Below are 20868 nucleotides of genomic sequence, written 5' to 3'. Positions count from 1 at the left end.
GGACTGTTACTCTTATGCAGCACATATGGCCAGGTTCTTTACTGTAGTGTCTACCAGCTGTTGCTTATTATGACTATATAGCTTTTAGTCATTCCATATTTTTGCTTACCAAAATAATAACAATAATTAACTTTATTTATACAACACTTTTCAGAGCACAGATCACATAAAACTGAAACCTAAAATCATCATATTCAAAGTATTTATCATGGTTGCTAAGGAAAATGTCTCTCAATGCTTTTTCTGTTTACCTGCCACCGTGTGAGTGGGCATCAGTTGTTGAGCACAGAGGGAAACTGGAGTTTGCCAGGGATAGGCAAATTAATGAGATTAAAACACGCAGATAACAGAGGCTGTGAGACTCACACACCCATACAGAACACACATACTACTCAGAGAGGAAGTAGTCTGCCTGTGTCACCGACAGAGTCGGAGTGTACATCCCCCCCACATACAAACACACAGACTGACACACTTAATGCTTTGTCACACTCTCTGTCATTCACTAAACCACGGTACCTCTCTCTTCGACAGAAACTCACACAGATAGACTGAGCAAACACACTCTCCACCACCTTTTACGACAACCATTCAGACGTAGCAGAGGTGCCTGGGATTGCTGTCCCCAGTATGGTGAGTGCAACTTTTAACTGTCAACTAAAAATATTTAGAACTACTGTGGAGTGCCTTGGTAAGATTTAATGTAAGGAAGTTGCGATCAGAAATGTAAATAAAGGGTTATTGTGAGTATTTCTTTGCAACAACACTCTCAAGTGCCCATTCATTTTTGTATACATGATTTTAACAATGTCATGTTTGAGTTACTGAATGTGTTTAGACTATAGACTATATCTAAATAGTACGCTTGCATTCAACAGTACCTGGACAACAAACACGTTAGTGATGTGTGGGCTTTTAGTTATCCTAATATAATGTTTAAGATCCATGAGATTATCTTAATTAGATTTTATGTCTTTGTTTCATTTCTTAACATATACTTTGTAAAAACAGTTGTCACCAATAGGGTAGTTTTTTTCAAGTGTCAACTTGATTGAGCAAGACAACTCTGTCCTCCGCTTTTCATCACACTGGAAATAGAAATCATGGTTCCTCTTTGCTTTGACCAGAAGACTTATTTCACTCAGTCATTGGACTTGTACTTGTGCTTAATTACTGACAACTAGCTGAACACTGAATCATCCAGCGGCTTAAGTGTTTGAAGCCAACATGCTGTGGTTCTCGCTTCTCCTCAAGAATTGACACAAATGAAAGTGACCCTGGGCTAAAACAATGGATTGTATACAGGGTAAACTAATGTAATCATGTGCTTAACCAGAATGTGCAGTCAGGTGTCAGTTTATCAGTCACACCTAGCCAAAACTAACACAGTCTAATACAACAGCCTACAATAAACCCTAACTTCATTACATTTGTTTGACCTGCCAAAGGGTCCAATATGGCACTGGATGACTTCCCACACCTAATATTGATGCACTTGTGAAGGCTAAGAGGTATCAGATTTCAGGAGCAAGTTAAACAGTGACTAGCTACTTCATGTAAAATACTGCTTCTCAGGCTTTTCCACCCAGACCAGAATACATTTCTCTGAAAAAACAGTGAATACTTATTGTGAAAAACCAACTCTTCATGCCGAGTTACCTTGAATTCATGAAGAAAAGTTTGTTTTTCTCACATACCTCCACAGAAAATGGCGAAGATGTTTACATACTTACCAATTGGGGAACATGTTAACAGCAAAACTACATCACAACAAACTCTCACACAACTCCAAGTCTCATTTATCCTGTCGTATGCTCAGTACTTCCCAAACACATGCATTTGTGCAAAAAGCCCTTTGGTATTAGAGTCTGGCTTTTAAGAGAGCGAACTATTTTTTAATACTAAAGTTTTAGTAAGGTTATGTCTTTATTGAGCATACAACTAGATAACAATGAGACTTGGATTATACTGCGCAAGTTGTGTGAGAGTCTGTAAACAGGTGTTATGTAATAGCTTTGCTGTTGTTAAACTGGTCCCCCATCAATTAATAAATCAATAAATTTGCTGTTTTCTGTCGGGGCATGCGAGAAAAAAGTTTTGTTAACAAATTCACTGATGCAGCATGACTGATTCATAAACAAATGGCAGCAGCTCAGTCCGTAGGGACTTGCGTTGGAAACCGGAAGGTGGCGGTTCAAGTCCCCATCCAAGCCAAATACAGAGTGTTAGCTATAGGGCCGGTTGGCTTCCTGGATACTACTGAGGTACCTTTGAGCCCCAAACTGCTCAGAGCCCCATGGGCAGCCCCCTCGCTCTGACATCTCTCCATTTACTGCATGTATAGGTCCCATCTGTGTGTGTGTGTGTATTTCGGGCCTGTGTGTATATGACAACAGGATGAAAATAATTGAATTTCCCTTTGGCGATTAATAAAGTATATCTTTTTCTTCTTAAATGGTCATTTTGTGGGTGGAGTACTCAATTGCTTAGGTGCTGCCAAAACTTCTAAAATGTTAATGCTTTGTAAAGGCAGAGGATAGCTAAACATGCTTCCCTAATAACTTCCACTTCAGTTTGGTGTGGTGATGCCAGCATTACTATACAGAGAGAAAACATATGGAAAAATAAACATGTAGAGATAGTGAGTGGTAGACTGACTGAATATGGAAAAACTGAGGCAATGAAATTGCTCTTATTTTTCTGAAGACATCTAAGGCTGTTCATCATCTGTTTTTCACACTAAAAGAAAGAGAATAAATTGGAGGTGCAGATTTAACTTTATGGTCACCTTGGCTGCAGTCTGTGGTTCTGTTGAGTTGTGTTAATGGGGTTTTCCAGGATTTGAAAGCATTTTTAAGTTTTCAGAAAAGTGCAACTGCACAATCATTTTAGAGAAGCGGTAATTGCTACCGTCTGGTGCAGAACATATTGGGTAATTTTTAGTTTACTGCAGTTGAGAAAGAGAAGCGTGATGAGGGAACTTTCCTCTAATTTCATATGCAACCACACCATTTCAGGCTAAGTGTTAACACCCGTCATTATGCCACCGCCACAGGATGTTACTGGCACCATCAAAGTGACACACAACCCAAAACCTTTCATTTGACTTGAGTGGTTGGTGTAAACTAAAAGTTGGCAGTGGCCTTTTCAACAAAGAGAACAGCTATGGCTAGCTTGACTGCTGTCGTACAGAATTTAGTAAATGTGAGATGTTTACAACCATCAAATGGTGACAATTTTCCACAATGAAATGGAAAGTGTCACAATCCTCCAACATTATCCACTTCTCCATTGCCCACACACATGCCCAGTATGCTGTAATGTACTGTATTGTGCTTAACTATGACTAAATAAAGAGCTTCTGGGTTACATGAATGTCTATGAACAGCCCAGGTGCTCAAACTGAAGCAATGTTTTAAAAGGAACATTTCAACACCAAATCAAATATGCATATTTTGCCTCTTAACTATAGTGCTATTCATCAGTCTAAATTGTTTTGGTGTGAGTTGCCGAATGCTGGAGATACTGGCTGTAGAGATGTCTACCTTCTCTTGAATATAATGGAACTAGATGGCACTCAGCTTGTGGTGCTTAAAGCACCAAAAAAATACATTTGAAAAACTCAACAGTAAAGTCTCTTTCCAGAAGTCATGAGCTGATACTCAAGATAATCCACAGACCTTATTGTGAGCAGTTTCATGCAGGAACTATTTTCTTTCAACCGACTCACAACCACCACCCAAATCAGCCAGCAGAAAAAAGCGTGCATCTACATAATAATACATCTACATAATAGAGGCTCGTGCTTGTGACAGTGTGAGATGTCCATGTTCATGCCATCCTCTTCAGGTGAGGTGTAATGTTAGCTAGCTCAGTGGTGCTAGATCAGCTAGCAGTAGATGCATCAACATGGTGATACAGTTGGTGGGTGTAGTTGCGGAAGAAATAAAATAGTTCCTGCATGTCCCATCGAGTTCCATTATATTCAAAAGAAGGCAGACATCTCTACAGCTGATATCTCCGACACTCGGCAGGTCACATCAATACAATCTAGATTGACAAACAGCACTACAGGTAAGAGGAAAACTATGTATTTTTGATTTTGTGGTGAACTGTCCTTTTACTATGATGAAATAAACAGCTTCTGGGTTACACTAGTGCCCATGTACAGCTCAGGAGCTCAAACTGAAGCAGTGTTTGTAGCTACATTTTGGATGGATATTTTGATTTGCAGAAGTTTACGAAGAACATATTCTGCAATGCAACAAAAGTTCAAACTGAACATTGCTTTCCCCACAATATCTGCTTGTGGCAACAAAAGCATGATTTAAGTTTCTTTATGGTTGAGTTAAGGCAACTCAGGTTAAGGTTAAGAAAAGCTCCTCTTCCTCTGTGTTTCACCAATACCAAAATCTTTTACTACAACTTCTATGCCATACAAAAGCACTTTGATGACCCGAAAAGATGTTGCCTGTGAATGTAGAGGCAGCAATTTAACTTCTTCTACAACATATAAACCAAAAAAACAAATTTCAGTGTATAAATATATTTTTTAGGAGACATCCAACTTATTCATAGTGATTTAAAAGGCTACCGAGAGGCCGTATGTAATATCAGGCTATACAAAGCTTAACTTGGCTTTTCCATCGCACGCAGACACCATAATGCATCACTCTGTTTACAATCACACACTGTCGCTTCTTCTTTTTATTACTGGAAACTACAAGGTTTAGTGTAAGTGTGACTATTTTTACAATATTCTAGTCGGGTGATGTGTGTAATATTATTATCAGATCTGATGCTCAATGTGGTTTAACTTCCCATTTAGCTTCATGCAGTACATCTGTACTTTCCGTTGTACAGTTTTCTCCTGCTTTCACTGCTGTGCTGTAGGAATATAGGAGCAGCTGTGTGTCCTCGTGCTGTTATCTTTACTTCCTGGTAGGGTGCTGACTCCATTCAAACCTGCCTCATTAAAATAGGTGTGGCTGCCCCTGGGTCAGTTCATTGTGGCAGCTTGTGAAGCTGCTGCATGACTGATTCTGGACCAAACCTGCTATATTGGGCACATTTTAGATGCAACATTTTGGATGGTCTGCGCAACTCAGGTTGCTGATAAGACTTTCAGTTTCCAGATGTTTAAATGGTTTACCCATTCATGTCACAGCCAAAGCAACACTATATACTTCCTTCGATAGGCTTATTTTAATTTTAATAAGCTATTGTCAAGGCCCGCTCAACCTCAAAACAGGAACATTGTAAATATCCCTCCCCCTCTTCATCAACAGTAAATACTTAACAAAAGTTCCTTCAGTTTGCCGACACTGATAGAAGATATTCCAGGAAGTCATACAAACATTTGTCTGAGAAGTAATAAAGCTCTTTATATACCTGTTACCAGCAATGATGACCTATGTTCGCTAGTTGATTGCTCAATAGTCAATGTTTTATCTATTTTATGGTACTCTTACTTTTATTTATCTGCTTGTGTAAACCTTCTCTTTTCAAATATCACATTTGCTTTTCATTTATACATTTTAACTTTGCTTGTGACATACATTTGAGTTTGGTTTTCTGCTCTCACCCTCTGGTTGGCTGGTTCAAACCCAGAGCCATCTTGATTTGAGAACAGGGCTAACCACTGTACCACCATGCTGCCCTCTGTACAGTATGATCCATTACCAATCGCAATAGCGTCTATGTCAAATGAAGAGCTTTAAATTCAATGAATGAAGGGGACTCTGTCAGCTAGAGTATTGGACACATGCTTTTGGTTGCTAATGGTGCTTTTGAGCACTCTTATCATGTGATGAAGTAGAATCATTACTGTTATTTTTACAAAAGAATTATGGGGAGATTTGATTTTATTACTTTCCTGTTAAAACCAAAGAGAACAACAAGATAAAGGTGATAAATTAGGGCTAACTTGGCATCACCATCAGCCCTGGGTGGTTCAAACATTTTGGCAGTTAATAACAGAGTGATAGTGACACACACACACACACACACACACATACACACACACACACACACACACATCAATGGTTGCCATGCGAAGGTGCTAGCCTGGCTGCTAAGAGTAATTTGGGGTTCAGTGTCTTTAGGGTAACTTAGGTATTTTTCAACCTGGACCCCATTGTCCAATTTTTTGTGTCAAAGTGACTACTGGAGATAACAATTAATGAAACTGGTTCAGTATGAAATGAAATGGGCTGTTAACATTAGTTTAACGTTAACAGACGTTTCCCCCCTCAATTTACGTCCACTAAAAGTGCTTGCCTTTGCCACTGATAAGCTCAGACTGTGATTATAAGTGTCTGGCAATATTATGGAAAGGGTCCCAACAGAGAAAAATCATTTTTGTTGCATCAGAAACAGCCCTAATATCACTATCACCACACTCACCAATTTTATTACTGTAAAACACACTCCATTCAGAGTCAGCACAAACAAAATAAAATTCACAAAAACTGTCTTGGTTCACCTTCTCACTGTTTCAGCAATCACCAACTCCGGTTTGGTTGAAATTAACTCTTAATTCATCCAGTTAGATGTGAAAATATGCTGCTTCTATACATGCTAAAATTACTGTTTATTTAAATGGAGTCTGGTTTGCGATGGTGATTTGGGGGGTCTTTCTGGTTAGACACTTGGAATAATAATCTGAGCCTGTCAGTTGCAAAAACATGCACAAAGTGGCATGCACAAATGCCATGAGTGGTTATACTACAGCCTGTTTCACGGTCCCCGGCTGCAGCAATCTCGCTCCATACTGGACCGTTTTTTAAAAAAAATGTTGATCCTATTGGTTATTTAGACACAAACACATGGGAAAATGGGTCCAGATTAAAAAATACCGAAGTTACCCATTAAGGACAATTTAACATGGTCGACCTGTACCTTCTGAGTCACAGCTGTGTGTGAAGTTGTTCTATGTGTATTTGCCATGGTTTGTGTATACAAGGTTGTGTGGTTAATGAGTTGAGAAAAGAGAACAAACAGATAAGTCCGTTAAGTAAGCACAGAGAGAGAGAGCGGGAGTTGCAGTGATGGGATGAAAATTTGGAAATAAGAAAAGGAAATGCCCTGATTGGAAATAAGGTATTTTGAAGTTATGCAACTTTCTGTTCCCATGTTAACTTCCATGTCTAAGGATGGTCGTGTTTTCTTTTATTCCTCTTTTACTTTGTCCAGCAGTTTCTGTTTCTGTTCAAGGACCTCTGTTTAGTGAAGTCATTAGATATTCTGGCATGCACAGTACATCCTCATCTTATTTTCAATTCTGGGTTTGTGTTTTGATTTTTAACTCTGCTTCTGAACCTCTTTTATTCTTTCCAGGAAAGAAAAGCTGATGTGAAGGCCATCATGGCTCGCTTTCAAACGAGTGGGGGAAGCACTGACGAGACTTCTTCCACACCGCTTGGACATGTCAAACAATCCCTGCACCCCACCCTCTCCTCCGGCCCGACCATACAGGCAAAGAAACCGGTCTTGGAGAGCCTCTCAGGCAGTGCGATAAATGTTCCTCCAAAACCCGCTTTTCTGAAAAATACAGTATCAACTAAAAGTGACACAGACGCACATGAACCAAACAAAACTAAAGCCCTGGCTAACAGATTTGGAAACATGCAGGAGGACACCAACAACAAACCTCCCATAGCTAATAAACACCAGACACCATTGAAGCCAGCTTTTTCACAGGCCGCTGACGCTAAAGGTCCTCTACAGAAGCCCCCTTTCAACAAGCCCCCACTGAGCTCCACCGTGTCCGACTCCAAACCTGCCTTTCCGAAACCCTCCCCACTCAACCCCAAACCCAGCTGGGTGAAAGAAGACAGTGGTGGGGGTTTACAAAAACCGCGCAGCAGCATTGTAAAACTAAAGCAGCAAAATGAAGAGATGGCGGGTGCGGGCACGGAGACTGCAAACAAACCTTCTGTTCCAGTAAACTCCATTCCTAAGCCCTCCAACTTCAGGACTGCTCAGAATCTCTTCAACAAAGAGGCAGATAGTGGCGTGAAAGCAGACGAAATCAAAAAACCACTCGTCACTGCTAATAACTCTGTTACAGCTCCAAAACCTCCGGCCAGTAAAAAACCTAGCATAAAGAAGCCACCAAAGCCTTCTCCTCAGTCCAACAGCATTAACAGTGATGCCACTTCAGGCCCAAAGTGTAACCCCCTCCCCAACAGTTTAGCTTTGGGCCCTCCTCCTGCCAAGCCCAACCGACCCCCCAAAGTCGACCTGGAGAGGTTTAAAAGAGGTGCTGAGGCCTCGGATAATGGTAAGTAGGCCTTCATTCGCAGGAATTAACAGCTTTGTTTGTTTAACAATGACACAACTGATTTTGAGTGGGTAACCACCAATAAGGGAATATCAGTATTTGCATCTATCAGTCGTCACTGTGGTGCAATGCATTACAACGTTGCATTTTGCTAAGTCGTATTTTAAAGTGTCCAAGTTGCTTCGCCAAATAATAACATCTTCTAGGGATAGTTCGGATCTTTTGAACTGGGGTTGTATTAGGTACTCATCTATAGTCAGTGTATTACCGACAGTAGATAGTGGTCAACACGCCCCCAGTTTGTAAAAGCAGACAGGAGTACAGCCATGGAAACTAAGCAATGCACTGTTGTGGACAAGGGGCCGCAGCAAAATGTATTTTAGCCACCTAAAGAAAAGGTGATTTATTTTTAGCTTCTAGCTTTTTTCTTTTAGCATCTACTCTATGTAATACACTGACATCATACAACCCCACTTCTTTGGTACAACTATATTTGCAGTAACAGCCGTATGAGTACAGTGCAGGGCAGCTGGGATTAGCTAGCCAGTGGAATACACACACACACACACACACACACACACACACACACACACAAGGACTCACATGCCCTAACATGCATGCCTGGCCTTAACGACTACCACAATAATGAGCAGAGAGACTCACCATTACTTCAGTACAGATTTGCATAGCAAAGTTGTTTGCTGCTATATTAATGCTGTGAATGTCACATACAGCTCCTTTAATCATTTCTTAGAGTGGTAGGGTTGGACTGCATGGACAAATATGGACTTATGACTCATGGCACGGTGTAGGTTACTAACTTATCTGGCTTTGATCTTTTGCATCGGTAATTTGTGCTCAGGTCTCTGCTGCAAAAGAGATACTGATCTGAATAAATAAAGCTGAACTTACTTACTATTCAGTCAAACACTATAGCTTTCCCAGACAAAATGTAAATCACACAATGTTATAAGGTAAAAAATGCACTGTAAAGTACATATTTTTCAGTATAGATAGCCTTCCTATCTAATTTTTATGAATTTGAAGGCAACGTGTTAAAAGAATGACTTGACTTCAACAGCTGGAAAACAAAGTTTTAGGAGAGTAATTCTGGCAGCCAGCAGGTACACACATGTGGCCCCACGGGCAGGAATACTTCAACTATATCTGGCAGCATTGAGGTCATTTGTTTTTGGTCTCCTGCTCCCAATCAGCATGCAACATATACAGCAAACCAACCACTGCAAAAGGTTTCCGCATAATTTGTTTCCATATTATATAATCAACACACTATAAGCTCCACCAGGCGCTTGCTGTCAAAAAGATTAAAAGATCGAGGGCAGTTAACAGTTTGCAGGTTTCGTTACAGTATGATAAAGAAGGGGTTCCTCTTATTTTGTTGTCTTAAGTGGATTTCCTCGCTGTCACTTGCAGCACTACTTTTGACAAACTGTGAAAGGACTTGCTTCACAAGTCAATGTGGTCATAGTGACACAGAAATGTGTTGCCTGCAGAGTTGACTTGAGATTATCTGACCAAGTTGCAACACAAATTCTGCTTGTGCATAAGAGCTTTTAAAGTCAATTATTGTTTGCATTTTAAGATCTGTACAGTGTAAATCATCTGAATTTGCATTTTGTACACAAATTAGTGCAAGTCACACAGATGCTGCCGCACAGTTATTCAGAGCTTCAGATAAGAGAGCAAAGTCACAGAAACACACTTGGTTCCTCTATTTCCCCCAGCCAAGTTCCCTGTCCTGTTTCTCCTTTCTCCTCCCCCTTCGCTCTCCGCTCTGATACAGCTGAGTTTGTTTCACCACATGAGGAAGTAAGTTCTAGCAAACAGGGATAGTTTCGAGTGAGAGGCTCTGTTTTTAGACACACACCTGATCTGAATTGATTGCCAGTCAGAAGTGAGGGATGGCTGCTGGCTGATCAAATATAACAGTTTTGATGCTTCACTTGATCATTTTACAGTTTGTGATTTGATAACATATACTCAAGTACTGTACTTAAAAGGTCACTTTGGTATCATTTAATCTGGACACCCATGTGTGTCTGATGGGAACCACAGTTTCTAAAACTGGTCCAGTATTTGGTTTGACTGCTGCAGCCGGCACCTGCAGAAAAGGCTGCAATGTAACCATTTGGGCATGTGTGCATGTCACTTTACATCCACTAAAAGTGCTCTTTTTGCCACTGACTGCTCAGATTGTTATTGCAAGTGTCTGATAACATTATGGAAAATACCCTCCAGAGCTAGACCTTTCATTCAAAGAGTAAGATCATTTTCTTAAAACCAATTACAGCCCCAAAATCGCTATTGTCAAAGCCACACACATTTAAAAAACAGTACATGTGCGTGTGTAGAGTCAGCAAATTTTCACATCTAACTTGGTGAATTGAGGAATTGTTTCACCAAAACCAGAGTTGGTGATTGTTGGGACACTAGAAAGACATAACAAGATGGTTTTGTGAGTTTTATTTTTTCTGTTGACTTTGAATGACGTCTGTTTTACGATAATAAATTACTGTTTATGTGACTGGACTATGGTGGGTTTGGGGGTGGTGATTTAAGAGCTGTTTCTGGTTGAACAAAAAGGTCTATCTCTGTTGGGATCCTTTCCATAATGTTGTCAGAAAGGTAGAATAATTATCTGAGCCTGTTGGTGGCAAAAACAGTGTTTAGATGCCCATTTGGGTTATATAACAGCCAATTTTTTAAGATTATTTTTTGGGCATTTTGCCTTTAATTGACAGGACAGCTAAGTGTGAAAGGGGGAGAGAGAGAGAGAGGGAGCGAAATGCAGTAAAGGGCCGCAGGCTGGAGTTGAGCCCGGGCCGCTGCGGGCAAGGACGAAGCCTTTGTACATAGGGCTTGCTCTATCCACTAAGCCACCGACGACCCCATAACGCCCATTTTGATGCTGCTGGCTGAAGCACTCTCGCTCAGTCCTGGATACTGTCATTAGTCAGATGTAAAATGAGACGTAAAAACATGAGAAAATAGGATAGTAATAGGACAATTTTGAGGTAGCTTGCAGATTGCAAAGTAACTAGTGGAGTAAAAATTAAATTAGTAATTGATTTCAAATGCAGGCTTTTACTGGTAACAGAGTATTTTCACTCTGTCAAATTGTTTGTTGGGAGCTGTCTGACTTGGGGTTTCTGTCTGCATGGTCAACCACCTAGTTACCCCTCTGGTGATTGATAACGTTATCTCCATGTGCAGTCATTAAAGGACGCTGGTAAAGACACTTACAATAACTTCTCTATTTCAACACCATGCGTTTTTGTTGCAGGTCCTGGCACCTTTAAGAAACCCACCATCCCACCTCCTCTGGCCTCTCACCCCAGTAACCTTAGCAACAATGTGCCCCCGACTCAACCCCCTCAGCCTGCAGTTCCTAGTCTGCCCCCACGACACCCTGGAGCCATGTAAGCACCACATTTATACACACACACAAACACACTCACAAATGATATATCCTGTGATGTTTTCTGAAAAACTGTGACAAAAGGTAAATCCTGACTCTAATTTTCAGGATCCCACAAGATGATTTCTATGATGATGTTGATGAATTTAGCAGCGCTCCTCCGCCTCCACCACCTGCAGGTTCAGTAACAGTCACTATTTGATCAACTGTGATGCGTCATGACTATGTGACAAGGCATTTATGTTTTTAGTGCCACAGGAAGACAGACGAGGACTGTACGGCGCTGAACCTTGTACCATATTTACATATCAAAAAACACACTTAAAAGGAAATAAGTGTGTCCTACTGTTACAAACTTTTTACCTGCCTTGGTGTGCTTATTTCAGTTATTTGCATATGATGTACTATATGGCTAAAACTGTACATTTCTTTGCGGTTTCTATCAATAACTGTCTAGACAGTCTAGTTCCCATATGTGAAACTTAACACATGAGCCTAAATGTTGTTTTACATAATTCATAATCAAGTGATAAAATGTTTGAGCAACCCTGTGACTGTTACCAAAGGACCAAAAATAGTCAGATCTGAAGTGTGAGTCAGATCATGATGATCGCAGCTACTCCAAAAGGATCAAATCCTCATGTAATGTTGATTCATTGTTTCTCTTTAGGTCACCCCAGTCAGAGGCCAAAGGTGAGACATGCTGATTTACTTTCACATATAAACAGATTTGAGTGCAGTTATGTTTGCAGAGGCTGACACACACCCTCAGATAAGAACATGTATGTGTATGTTCAAAGTGAACTGACTCCTACTGAGCTATTAACCTTATGTAAAGCGCTTGTATAGGCTAGTTCTGTACTAAACTGAACGTGACATCGTCAGACTGAAATACTACAGAACTAAAGACATTCAGTAATAGTGTTGAGCTTTGGTCGTATGTACGGTGATGCATTCACTTACTGTATACATACTGTACTGAAGTGCTTTTGAGCTTAGAGGAAGTGAATGAACTGCAGAGTCAGTGACTTTGAACCTTTGAAGTTATCTTAACAAAGTGACTAGAATCAGCAAAGAAATTTGTGACTTCGACCTGAAAAAGAGACGTGACTAATAAACCTAGTGGTGCATTATGTAGTGAAAACATACACCAACAACATAGTAAGTTAATAGGAAAGAAAGAAAAGATGAGTACTGTAAAGGAGAATAACTTTCAGTGATGAACAAAGCAAATCAGGTATGGAAGTATTTGTTAGATTGACCTAAGAACACAGTATGAGAGATGTGTGAATAAAAAAATATAGGATTAGTGCATTAAAAGCAGTAATCCAGTAGAAATTAAAAATGTGAAATATCTCATGCAAATATATGTGACTATAAAAAGTGGAAATAAGAAAAGTGAAAAGAATATTGGGGCAAATATAGAAAAGGTGGTGTAAAGGACATTCAGTATCTACTGTATGATTTAGAAAAGTAAACTAATTACTGCTGTTTTCATCCATTTTTCTGGCCCAGGAGGAAAATGATTCTGATGGAGAGATGTATGAGGATCTGGATGAACGATGGTGAGAGACTGTTCGACACTGAATCCTTAGATTATCATCCCACACCTCATTGGATCTGTCCTGTCTTGAAATCTGGTTTAGTTTTAGGTTTATATTTATGAGTAAATGTGTATATGCCCAGAGCGTAAAACTTTTATCAACACTGTCCTCTGGTGGTCGTTTTGCAACACTACAAGAAGTCATTCATTCTAACTTGGATGAACGTTGAGTTGATCAAAACAGGGAAGCAACAAGTGTATTTCCTCAGGATTTTACCTACTTGATAAACTCTTATTCTAATTTGTGTTTCCAGCATTGTCTGTGTTTTCTATTTCCAGAAAAGCCCAGCTAGTGTGTTAACTGTGCAAGTTAACACAGGCTAAGATACAATTAGACTGACAAAAAGCCTCTCCTCGTTTAAATAGTAAAAAAAGTTTTGGTATTTTAGGAGCAGCTTGTAGTCTGCCACCAAGTAAGCCACATCTTGCAAGGAATTTTGTTTCTCTATCAGTCTGTCACAACTTATAATTTCTGTCTATTATCAATTCTCTCTTCCACTCAAAAGGGAAGCGGCTGAACAAAAACAAGATAAGAAGAAAGAAAAAGAAGATAAGGAGGAGAAAAAACGACTGGAGGCTGAGAAGAAGGAGCATAAGGAACGTGAGAAGAAGGAACAAGATGCCAGAAAGAAGTTCAAAGTGAGTAAACAAGACTGAACTGAGTATGAAGCAGGCAGTTAGCTTAGCATGAAAAAGGGCAAATGTCTTGTTTTATCTGTATAAAAACAATCTATTGTTTTTTTTGTTTTATTGTCTGTGTGTGTTTGTGCATGGCTGTGTGTTAGTTGGTCGGGCCCCTGGAGGTCATCCATCAAGGGAAGGCTCGTGTGGATTGCAAAAGCAGTAAGACCGACCTTGCTCTGAAGCAGGGAGAATGCGTGGACATCATCCGCGTTCAGGGCAACCCAGAGGGGAAATGGTTGGGACGGACGCAAGATGGATCCAGTAAGTTCGCACATGTATCCGTCATTGTTCTCATTGTCCTCCCTTCCCATCCATCTCATCTCATCGGGTCTCATCTGTAAATAGAGGATAAGGCTTTTAGTAACATCTCTTAACCTTATTACCTTTATATTCTCAACCTATTCTCAATTTCTCATTCAATAGCCTGTATTTGCACAACAGACATGCAATAATAAATCATACCCCACTTCCTAATTTAAATCAAATAATCAAATCAACAATTTCACTTTGCTTTTTGTTTTTAACAGTTGGTTATGTAAAGACCACTTCAGTGGAAATCGACTTTAACACTCTGAAGAAACATCAAGCTCAGCCGGCGTACGAGCCAGAGGTATACGATGACATCGATGTGGTCCCCTCTAATGACAGGTACTGAATTAGAGATTCAAACTCTGCATCAGTAAGTTGCACAGACAAGTTAACACTGCAATGTGGCAGGGTGTTTTGTTACAGGTTTGGCCCAAAAATCTTAAAGTAGTAGTTTGTCGTTGTTCACTTTCTTGGGGAGAGTTAGAGGAACAGATCAAAATGAAGCTAGAGCCAGCAGCTGGTTAGCTAGGCTTTGCACAAAGACTGGGAACAGGGAAAACTGCTAGCTTGTCTCTGTCCAAAGGTTAAAAAAATCCAACCACCGGCACCTTGAAATAAATATTTCACCTGCAAAATGATCATTTGCATGTTACTCAGCCAGTGTTACACTTAATCTGTGAAGAAAAAGTCTAATTTATCCAGTACCATGCTCAATACTTCCCAAACACATGATTTTTGCTGAAGCCTTACTATCTAAAACACTTCCACATTACCAGTCTCACTCATGGATGAGTATTGTGCCACTGCAGCTCAATGGAATGCACAAGCAGAGTTCATACGTACATGCTGGGCTAGACGCGCTATTCCGTATACGGAAGTGTTAAATATAGTAAGGTTTTATCAAAAAGGTAGGTTACAGTAGCACTAAATATTTAATTGGAAAATTAGACCTGGATTTCACTGCAAAGTTGTGGGACATTGGTAAACGCATGTTTTGATATAGTTTTGCCTTCGTTAAACACGGCCCCTATTTACTTCAATTCATCAAGAATCTTTGCAGTTTTTGGATTATTCGTTCACTGTTAAGGCATGCACGAAAAACAAAGGTTTCTTTGCAAATTTACCATAACATGAGGTGAGTAACTGATATACAAATGGTAATTTTTCAGGTGAAGTTTTCCTTTAAATTTAACTAATTAACAAGTGCATAACATTGCTAGTGAAGTTTACCTTTGGACCCTGTTTATTACATGTAACACCTCTTTAATCTGTTGTAAGAAATTAAAGTTTACTATATTTTTAAATGTTTGCATAAAATTCTTTTCTCTCCACAGTGGGACCAAAGGACCAGGAGGTATGCTTAAAGCCTTACATTCAGATAATTTATTTCATTATATTCTGTTACAGTCTGCACTAAAAACATGTCATCAGTTACATGACGTTGCATATGTATTTGTTTTCTTTCCCCTGTAGTTGTCCTGCCCCCGCTACCAGGAGAAGACGGAGAAATATATGATGATATTCTTGATCCAAACCTGGAAGTCAGGTGAGAACTGATTTGTTTATTTACAAGAAACGAGTACGTTAAACGCACTGAAATGAGTGTTTCAGTACAAAATGCTTGAGATGGATTCACAGGAAAGATTAAACAATGATACAGAAAAAGAAATGCAACTCTATTCATGCGTGGTTGGCTCTCTAGTCCTGTGGACTCCAGGTCATCTCCTCCGAAGCCTCGTGGCTTCCTGCGGATGTTTGACCGGAACAGACGTCCAGCCAGCACTAAAGTGTAAAATACACTCAGTAGTAAGACTGATCACAGATCTACTGTCCGCTGTTGTTAATTCCTCATCTTCCAGCCCTCGTTCCCCTTTAATGACTTAACAGTTCCTCTCAGATGAAGTTTTGCTTTTGAATGTTGATTTTTGCCGCAGGTCAGATCAACCCCTTCACCTCTAACTGAGTAACATTAAAGGATGTTATTTTGCGAACTGAATAAAAGTTCTGTGATTACAATCAGTGTAGCTGATTATCTATGATTTTACTAATCTTCCCGAGTCATTTGCATGTCTGTAATCGATGCATGACTATTAACCTAATCAGAAAATCAAGGCACCATCTGCTAACACCATCAAGTGTACTAATTAAAATACTGTGTTGCAATACATGAATATTATTATTAATTTGGGCTGCTTTGAATCATATTAACCTCATTTTAATTGATGATATTGTGATGATATAAATTATGTAACACTTTAATAATTTTTCTTCTCTTGTGCCAGATTGCCTCCACCCAGCCAGTTCACTGCAGAGGGGAATTCAGGTACCACTTACTGTGATGATACTACTATGTGTTGAGTGGGTTTTAATGGACAAAAGATACTATATATGTCCTTCCTCAGAGTTTCTTCTTCTCTTTTAAAAACAAAGTAGATGTGCTGGTTTGAATCTATGTTGTGACTAAAGGAAAACATACTGTACTCTAAATTAATGTGGAAGTGCCCTTTTAGCAGGGTAAATCTACCCTTATGCAACTGGCCTTTGGTCATTTAAAAACAAAAGTCCTTGCCTGGCTTCGTGGTAGGCAATATTAAAGTGAGACTATAATTTCTGAAAGAAGATATAACTCTCACAAATATAAAAATTTTAATTCATAAGCAATTAAACATACTCTTGATCAATTTAATACACACTGTGGTGTTGCTGCTACAGCATTATTTGGCCTAATATGACCAGTAGCTCGTAGCAGCTAATTTTTGTTTTTAAAATTGTGATTCCTGAATCATTTTACTGACTTTATGACTTTTCTCTACTTGTGTTTCTGTTATGCTACATTTTACCATTATATTGTCATAATTTGTGATGGGTGTTCAAGTAAAGCTACAATTGTTTTTAAGAAAAACTCTGTTGACACTTTTATGAATTTTATCTAAAACAAGTAATGTTTTTACTGATCTAAATTTATTTATGACATTAAAATGGGTCTGAGCCGGTGGTGGAAGAATATTAAGATCTTTTACTTAAGTTAAAGTAGCAATACCATGCTATAGATGTACTCTCTTATGAGAAAAAGTCATGAATTAAAAATGTTATTCAAGTAAAAGTACCTAAATATTAACATAAAAATATACTTAAAGTACCAAACGTAAGAGTAGCCCAACCATATATAATAGTAGAATATCTGATGCATTAATGTGTCCATCATGTCCATTAATGTTGCAGCTGGTAAAGGGGGAGATGATCTTAATTCATTTTTATATATTTTATATTACATACTCATGGTTTAAGTACTTACTTAGTTAATCTACATCTGCAAAGTAACTAATAACCAAGCTCATGCCTGACACATAGTGAAGTAATGTATAAAGTAGAGGAAAATAGAAATACTCAGTTAAAGTACAAGTATCTTAAATGTGTACTTAAGTAAGTACTTAGTCACTTTCCATCACAGGTATGAGCATATCTTTTTATGTCAGCTTTAAGCTTCACCAGTCAAAATTAAAATTGCCCCACACCTCCTCTTTACATCCTTTATAGGTGACTATTGTTGTTATAAAAATGTTCCCACTAATGTCAGAAGTCTAAACGATAAACGTGTCACATTACTAACTTATTCTACATTGTCACAGACAAACCTGCACCAATTGATGAGGAGATATACGATGATGTTGACTCCCAAAACGCGCCTCCCCTTCCTCCCATCAGCAGGTACAACTACATCAATCTTACAATAACATAGCCTTACAATAATTTCCTTTCATATCCATGATTTCAAACTTTAAGAAGACATATTTTACTCAAGTAAAGAAAATTATGAGTAACCCATTAGCCATTTGTTTTTGCTCTCCAGCCTTCCACACCTGAGAGGCAAAGGCAAGACTGAAGAGATGGACCCAAAGAAGCAGAAAAAGCTTGAGAAGGAGGAGAGGGAATTCAGGAAAAAGTTTAAAGTTTGTCTCTCTATTACGTCTTTACGCTTGTTTCTGTTTTGCTGTTATCAAGATCACAAACGCTGAAAAACTTTAGACTGCTCTACAGTGGGAAAAAATGTGTTACTCCCTACTTTAAATATATTAATATTTAAATTACAAATAAAAAGAACAATACTTTTGGTCAAAGTTCATTACAATGTTGAGTATAATCATCCAAGTGAATTTAAAGTTGAACTTGAGTTCTAAAAAATGACCTTAAAATGAAATGAATTCATAGTCACAATACTGATGACTTAATTCTCTTTCAGTATGACGGGGAGATACAGGTGCTGTACCAGGTGACCATCGCCCCAACACTCACTAACAAGAAGTGGGGTGTGAAGGAACTTCCTGTCAAAGCAGGAGAGAAACTTGACGTCATCGTTAAAGCCGTGGATAACAAAATGATCTGTCGGAACGAGGAGGGCAAGTGTGAGTATCTGCTGAAAATGAATCAAAACATGTATTCAAGACTCCCACACTGCTGCTTTTTTCATTCCATGCACCATAAAATTGGACCGCCAAAGTCTAATATCTGTCTGTGTGTATTTTACAGTTGGTTATGTTTCGATGGGCCACATTGTGACGGAGTGAGTACCTCAAACATTCACACATTCATACACACAGAGAGACTCAACACTATGCTGTCTGTACTGATTGGTTCATTTTTGTTTACAGTGATGGTGATATCTACGACGATATTGGAGATGGTATGATTTATCGTTAATCATTCATTGGTTCATAATTTGTTGATATCCACACAGTGAACCTAAATCATGATTCATAATAGAGATTATATTTGTAATCAATATTATATTTTCTTTTCAGATTGCATCTACGACAACGACTAGAAACATCCTGCGCCACGTTTATTGTCTTACACTGATATTGTTCATGTTATTTATTATGTTTATTGATGGTATACATTGGGAGCTGCTTTTGGTTAGCCTGATAACCATTTCATTTCCCCTCGTTATTTATTAATCAGCATTTGTAATCCCTGTATAAATTGGGCATACAGATTATGTTTCAGGGATTTGGAATCAGGCTAACTTTAATTCATCTGAACAATGTGATCCTGTTAAATTTCTTCAAACAACAACAAAACAATTTAATGGGGTTATGTTGATTGCAGCATTTCAGTTAAGTGGGAAACATTTGTTATAACAACAGTATTTGCATATCTCTGTCTGCCTTTAGTGGAAACTCAGCAGCATTGTATGTACGTGTATGCTTTTACGGTGTTATGCATTTTTTGTTTTGTTCTGCAATTTTATCGCTACATGTTGTAACATTACTTGTGATTTAATTTTTATTTTTTTTTTTCATTTAATTAATGTTCATGATATGATACTGTATGTGTATTACTTTGCCATCTGTAAGGCCAACTGAATTTTTAACAGCTCCTAAATTAACCTCAGCATCTTTGTCTCAAGGTTTAACATAAATTAAACAACTGTCTCAGTGCCAAAGTTTCTCTACAATACTGTCCACACAACAAGGAAATACATGAATACAAATATGATTTTCCTCTACACATCTTAGTTTGTCCTGTTGTTGAAGTAAAAGCACATCTGCTATTAAAGGATGATCCTGTTCCATGAGTATATCCAACAATAACATGCACAGTACACTGTGGTGAGATGCTTGTAAACTTGGGTAACGTGAGTGCAGGTGTGTGATGTGTGTAGGGCTAAATGGACACCTTCTTTTCCTGCAACAAAGAAATTGCAACTCCTCAATCATGACACTCTCTGTGCAGTTTATCTGCAAGAAGGGAAATTGTAACATCTAGTGGCAGCCATCAGGAACTACAACAACAGCAAACTTAGAAATGGGATTTGAATTTAGTAGAAGTTTAATTTTTGCTGTGAGATATATTATAGAGAGTAGAGATAATAAAATCTAGGAACTATAACTGGGATATCTACCCAACGCTACTAAGTGTATATTTGTATAGCCGATACGATTACTGAAAATTGATTAATTGACCAACATAAAATGAATTGGCAACTATAGTGATGATTCATTGTTTGAGTCCCTGTTTGAGCAAAAATGCAGACAATTTTATGAGTTTTTTTGGTTTGTTTGTTTGTCTTAAACTATTATAAACTAACTTTCTCTTCAGTTTTGGACAGCTGGATGAACAAAACAGCAGATCTGAAGATGGGAAACTGATTAGTGCACATAGCAGATTAGCAATTAAAAAATAATATTTGTTTGCAGCTTGTATCCACAGCTTTACCAAACTGACTCAGGTGAGGTGGTGCCACAGTTGAGGTGGATGATGCTAGATGAGGCATGTCCCCTTGACTGGCAGCAGAAGATTAAGACCACTAGTGATATCATGTAAACATGCCATGAATGAATCCAGAGGTGCCAATAAGTGGGAAAATGCTGAACAATTCAGGGGCCCTGAAACATGCATGAGATTTTACATATTTATTGTGCCTGAGATGTTTTCCAGCAGAGCACCTGAATGGTTTTCACATAAAAATTAAATTAAATTAAATTAAATTTAATTTAATTTAAAAAATAAATTAAATTAATTAAAATTAAATAACTGTGTCTCATATAA

The 20868-nt window shown here is 38.6% G+C and overlaps 1 protein-coding gene across 2 annotated transcripts; it reads left to right on the top strand.

Moving 5' to 3' along the window:
* Window positions 1-476: 476 nt before the first annotated feature.
* Window positions 477-19756, top strand: LOC126395813 (FYN-binding protein 1-like). 2 transcript variants are annotated; one of them, XM_050053543.1, is made up of 19 exons: window positions 477-633; window positions 7339-8284; window positions 11589-11724; window positions 11832-11902; window positions 12394-12416; window positions 13239-13288; window positions 13833-13965; window positions 14112-14271; window positions 14538-14658; window positions 15654-15673; window positions 15793-15865; window positions 16022-16108; window positions 16602-16642; window positions 17949-18027; window positions 18170-18269; window positions 18560-18722; window positions 18847-18880; window positions 18969-19000; window positions 19119-19756. In XM_050053543.1, the coding sequence occupies exons 1-19, from the start codon at window positions 631-633 to the stop codon at window positions 19139-19141; spliced, it is 2295 nt and encodes a 764-aa protein (XP_049909500.1). In that variant the 5' UTR covers window positions 477-630; the 3' UTR covers window positions 19142-19756. The 2 variants fall into 2 exon arrangements, with proteins under 2 accessions (XP_049909500.1, XP_049909501.1); XM_050053544.1 differs by lacking the exon at window positions 16022-16108.
* The last annotated feature ends 1112 nt before the right edge of the window (window positions 19757-20868 follow it).

Source organism: Epinephelus moara, chromosome 9 (assembly GCF_006386435.1).
Source record: "Epinephelus moara isolate mb chromosome 9, YSFRI_EMoa_1.0, whole genome shotgun sequence".
NCBI classification, from domain to species: Eukaryota; Metazoa; Chordata; class Actinopteri; order Perciformes; family Serranidae; genus Epinephelus; species Epinephelus moara.
Note: the sequence above shows the minus strand (reverse complement) of the source record. Positions and strands in the feature narration are given on the sequence as shown.

Bases quoted from the DNA above. Each gene is read 5' to 3' on its own strand.
- LOC126395813 (XM_050053543.1), top strand. The intron at 14,272-14,537 runs GTAAGTTCGCAC...TGTTTTTAACAG, and splicing joins ACGGACGCAAGATGGATCCA to TTGGTTATGTAAAGACCACT. The intron at 16,109-16,601 runs GTAAAATACACT...CTCTTGTGCCAG, and splicing joins CGTCCAGCCAGCACTAAAGT to ATTGCCTCCACCCAGCCAGT.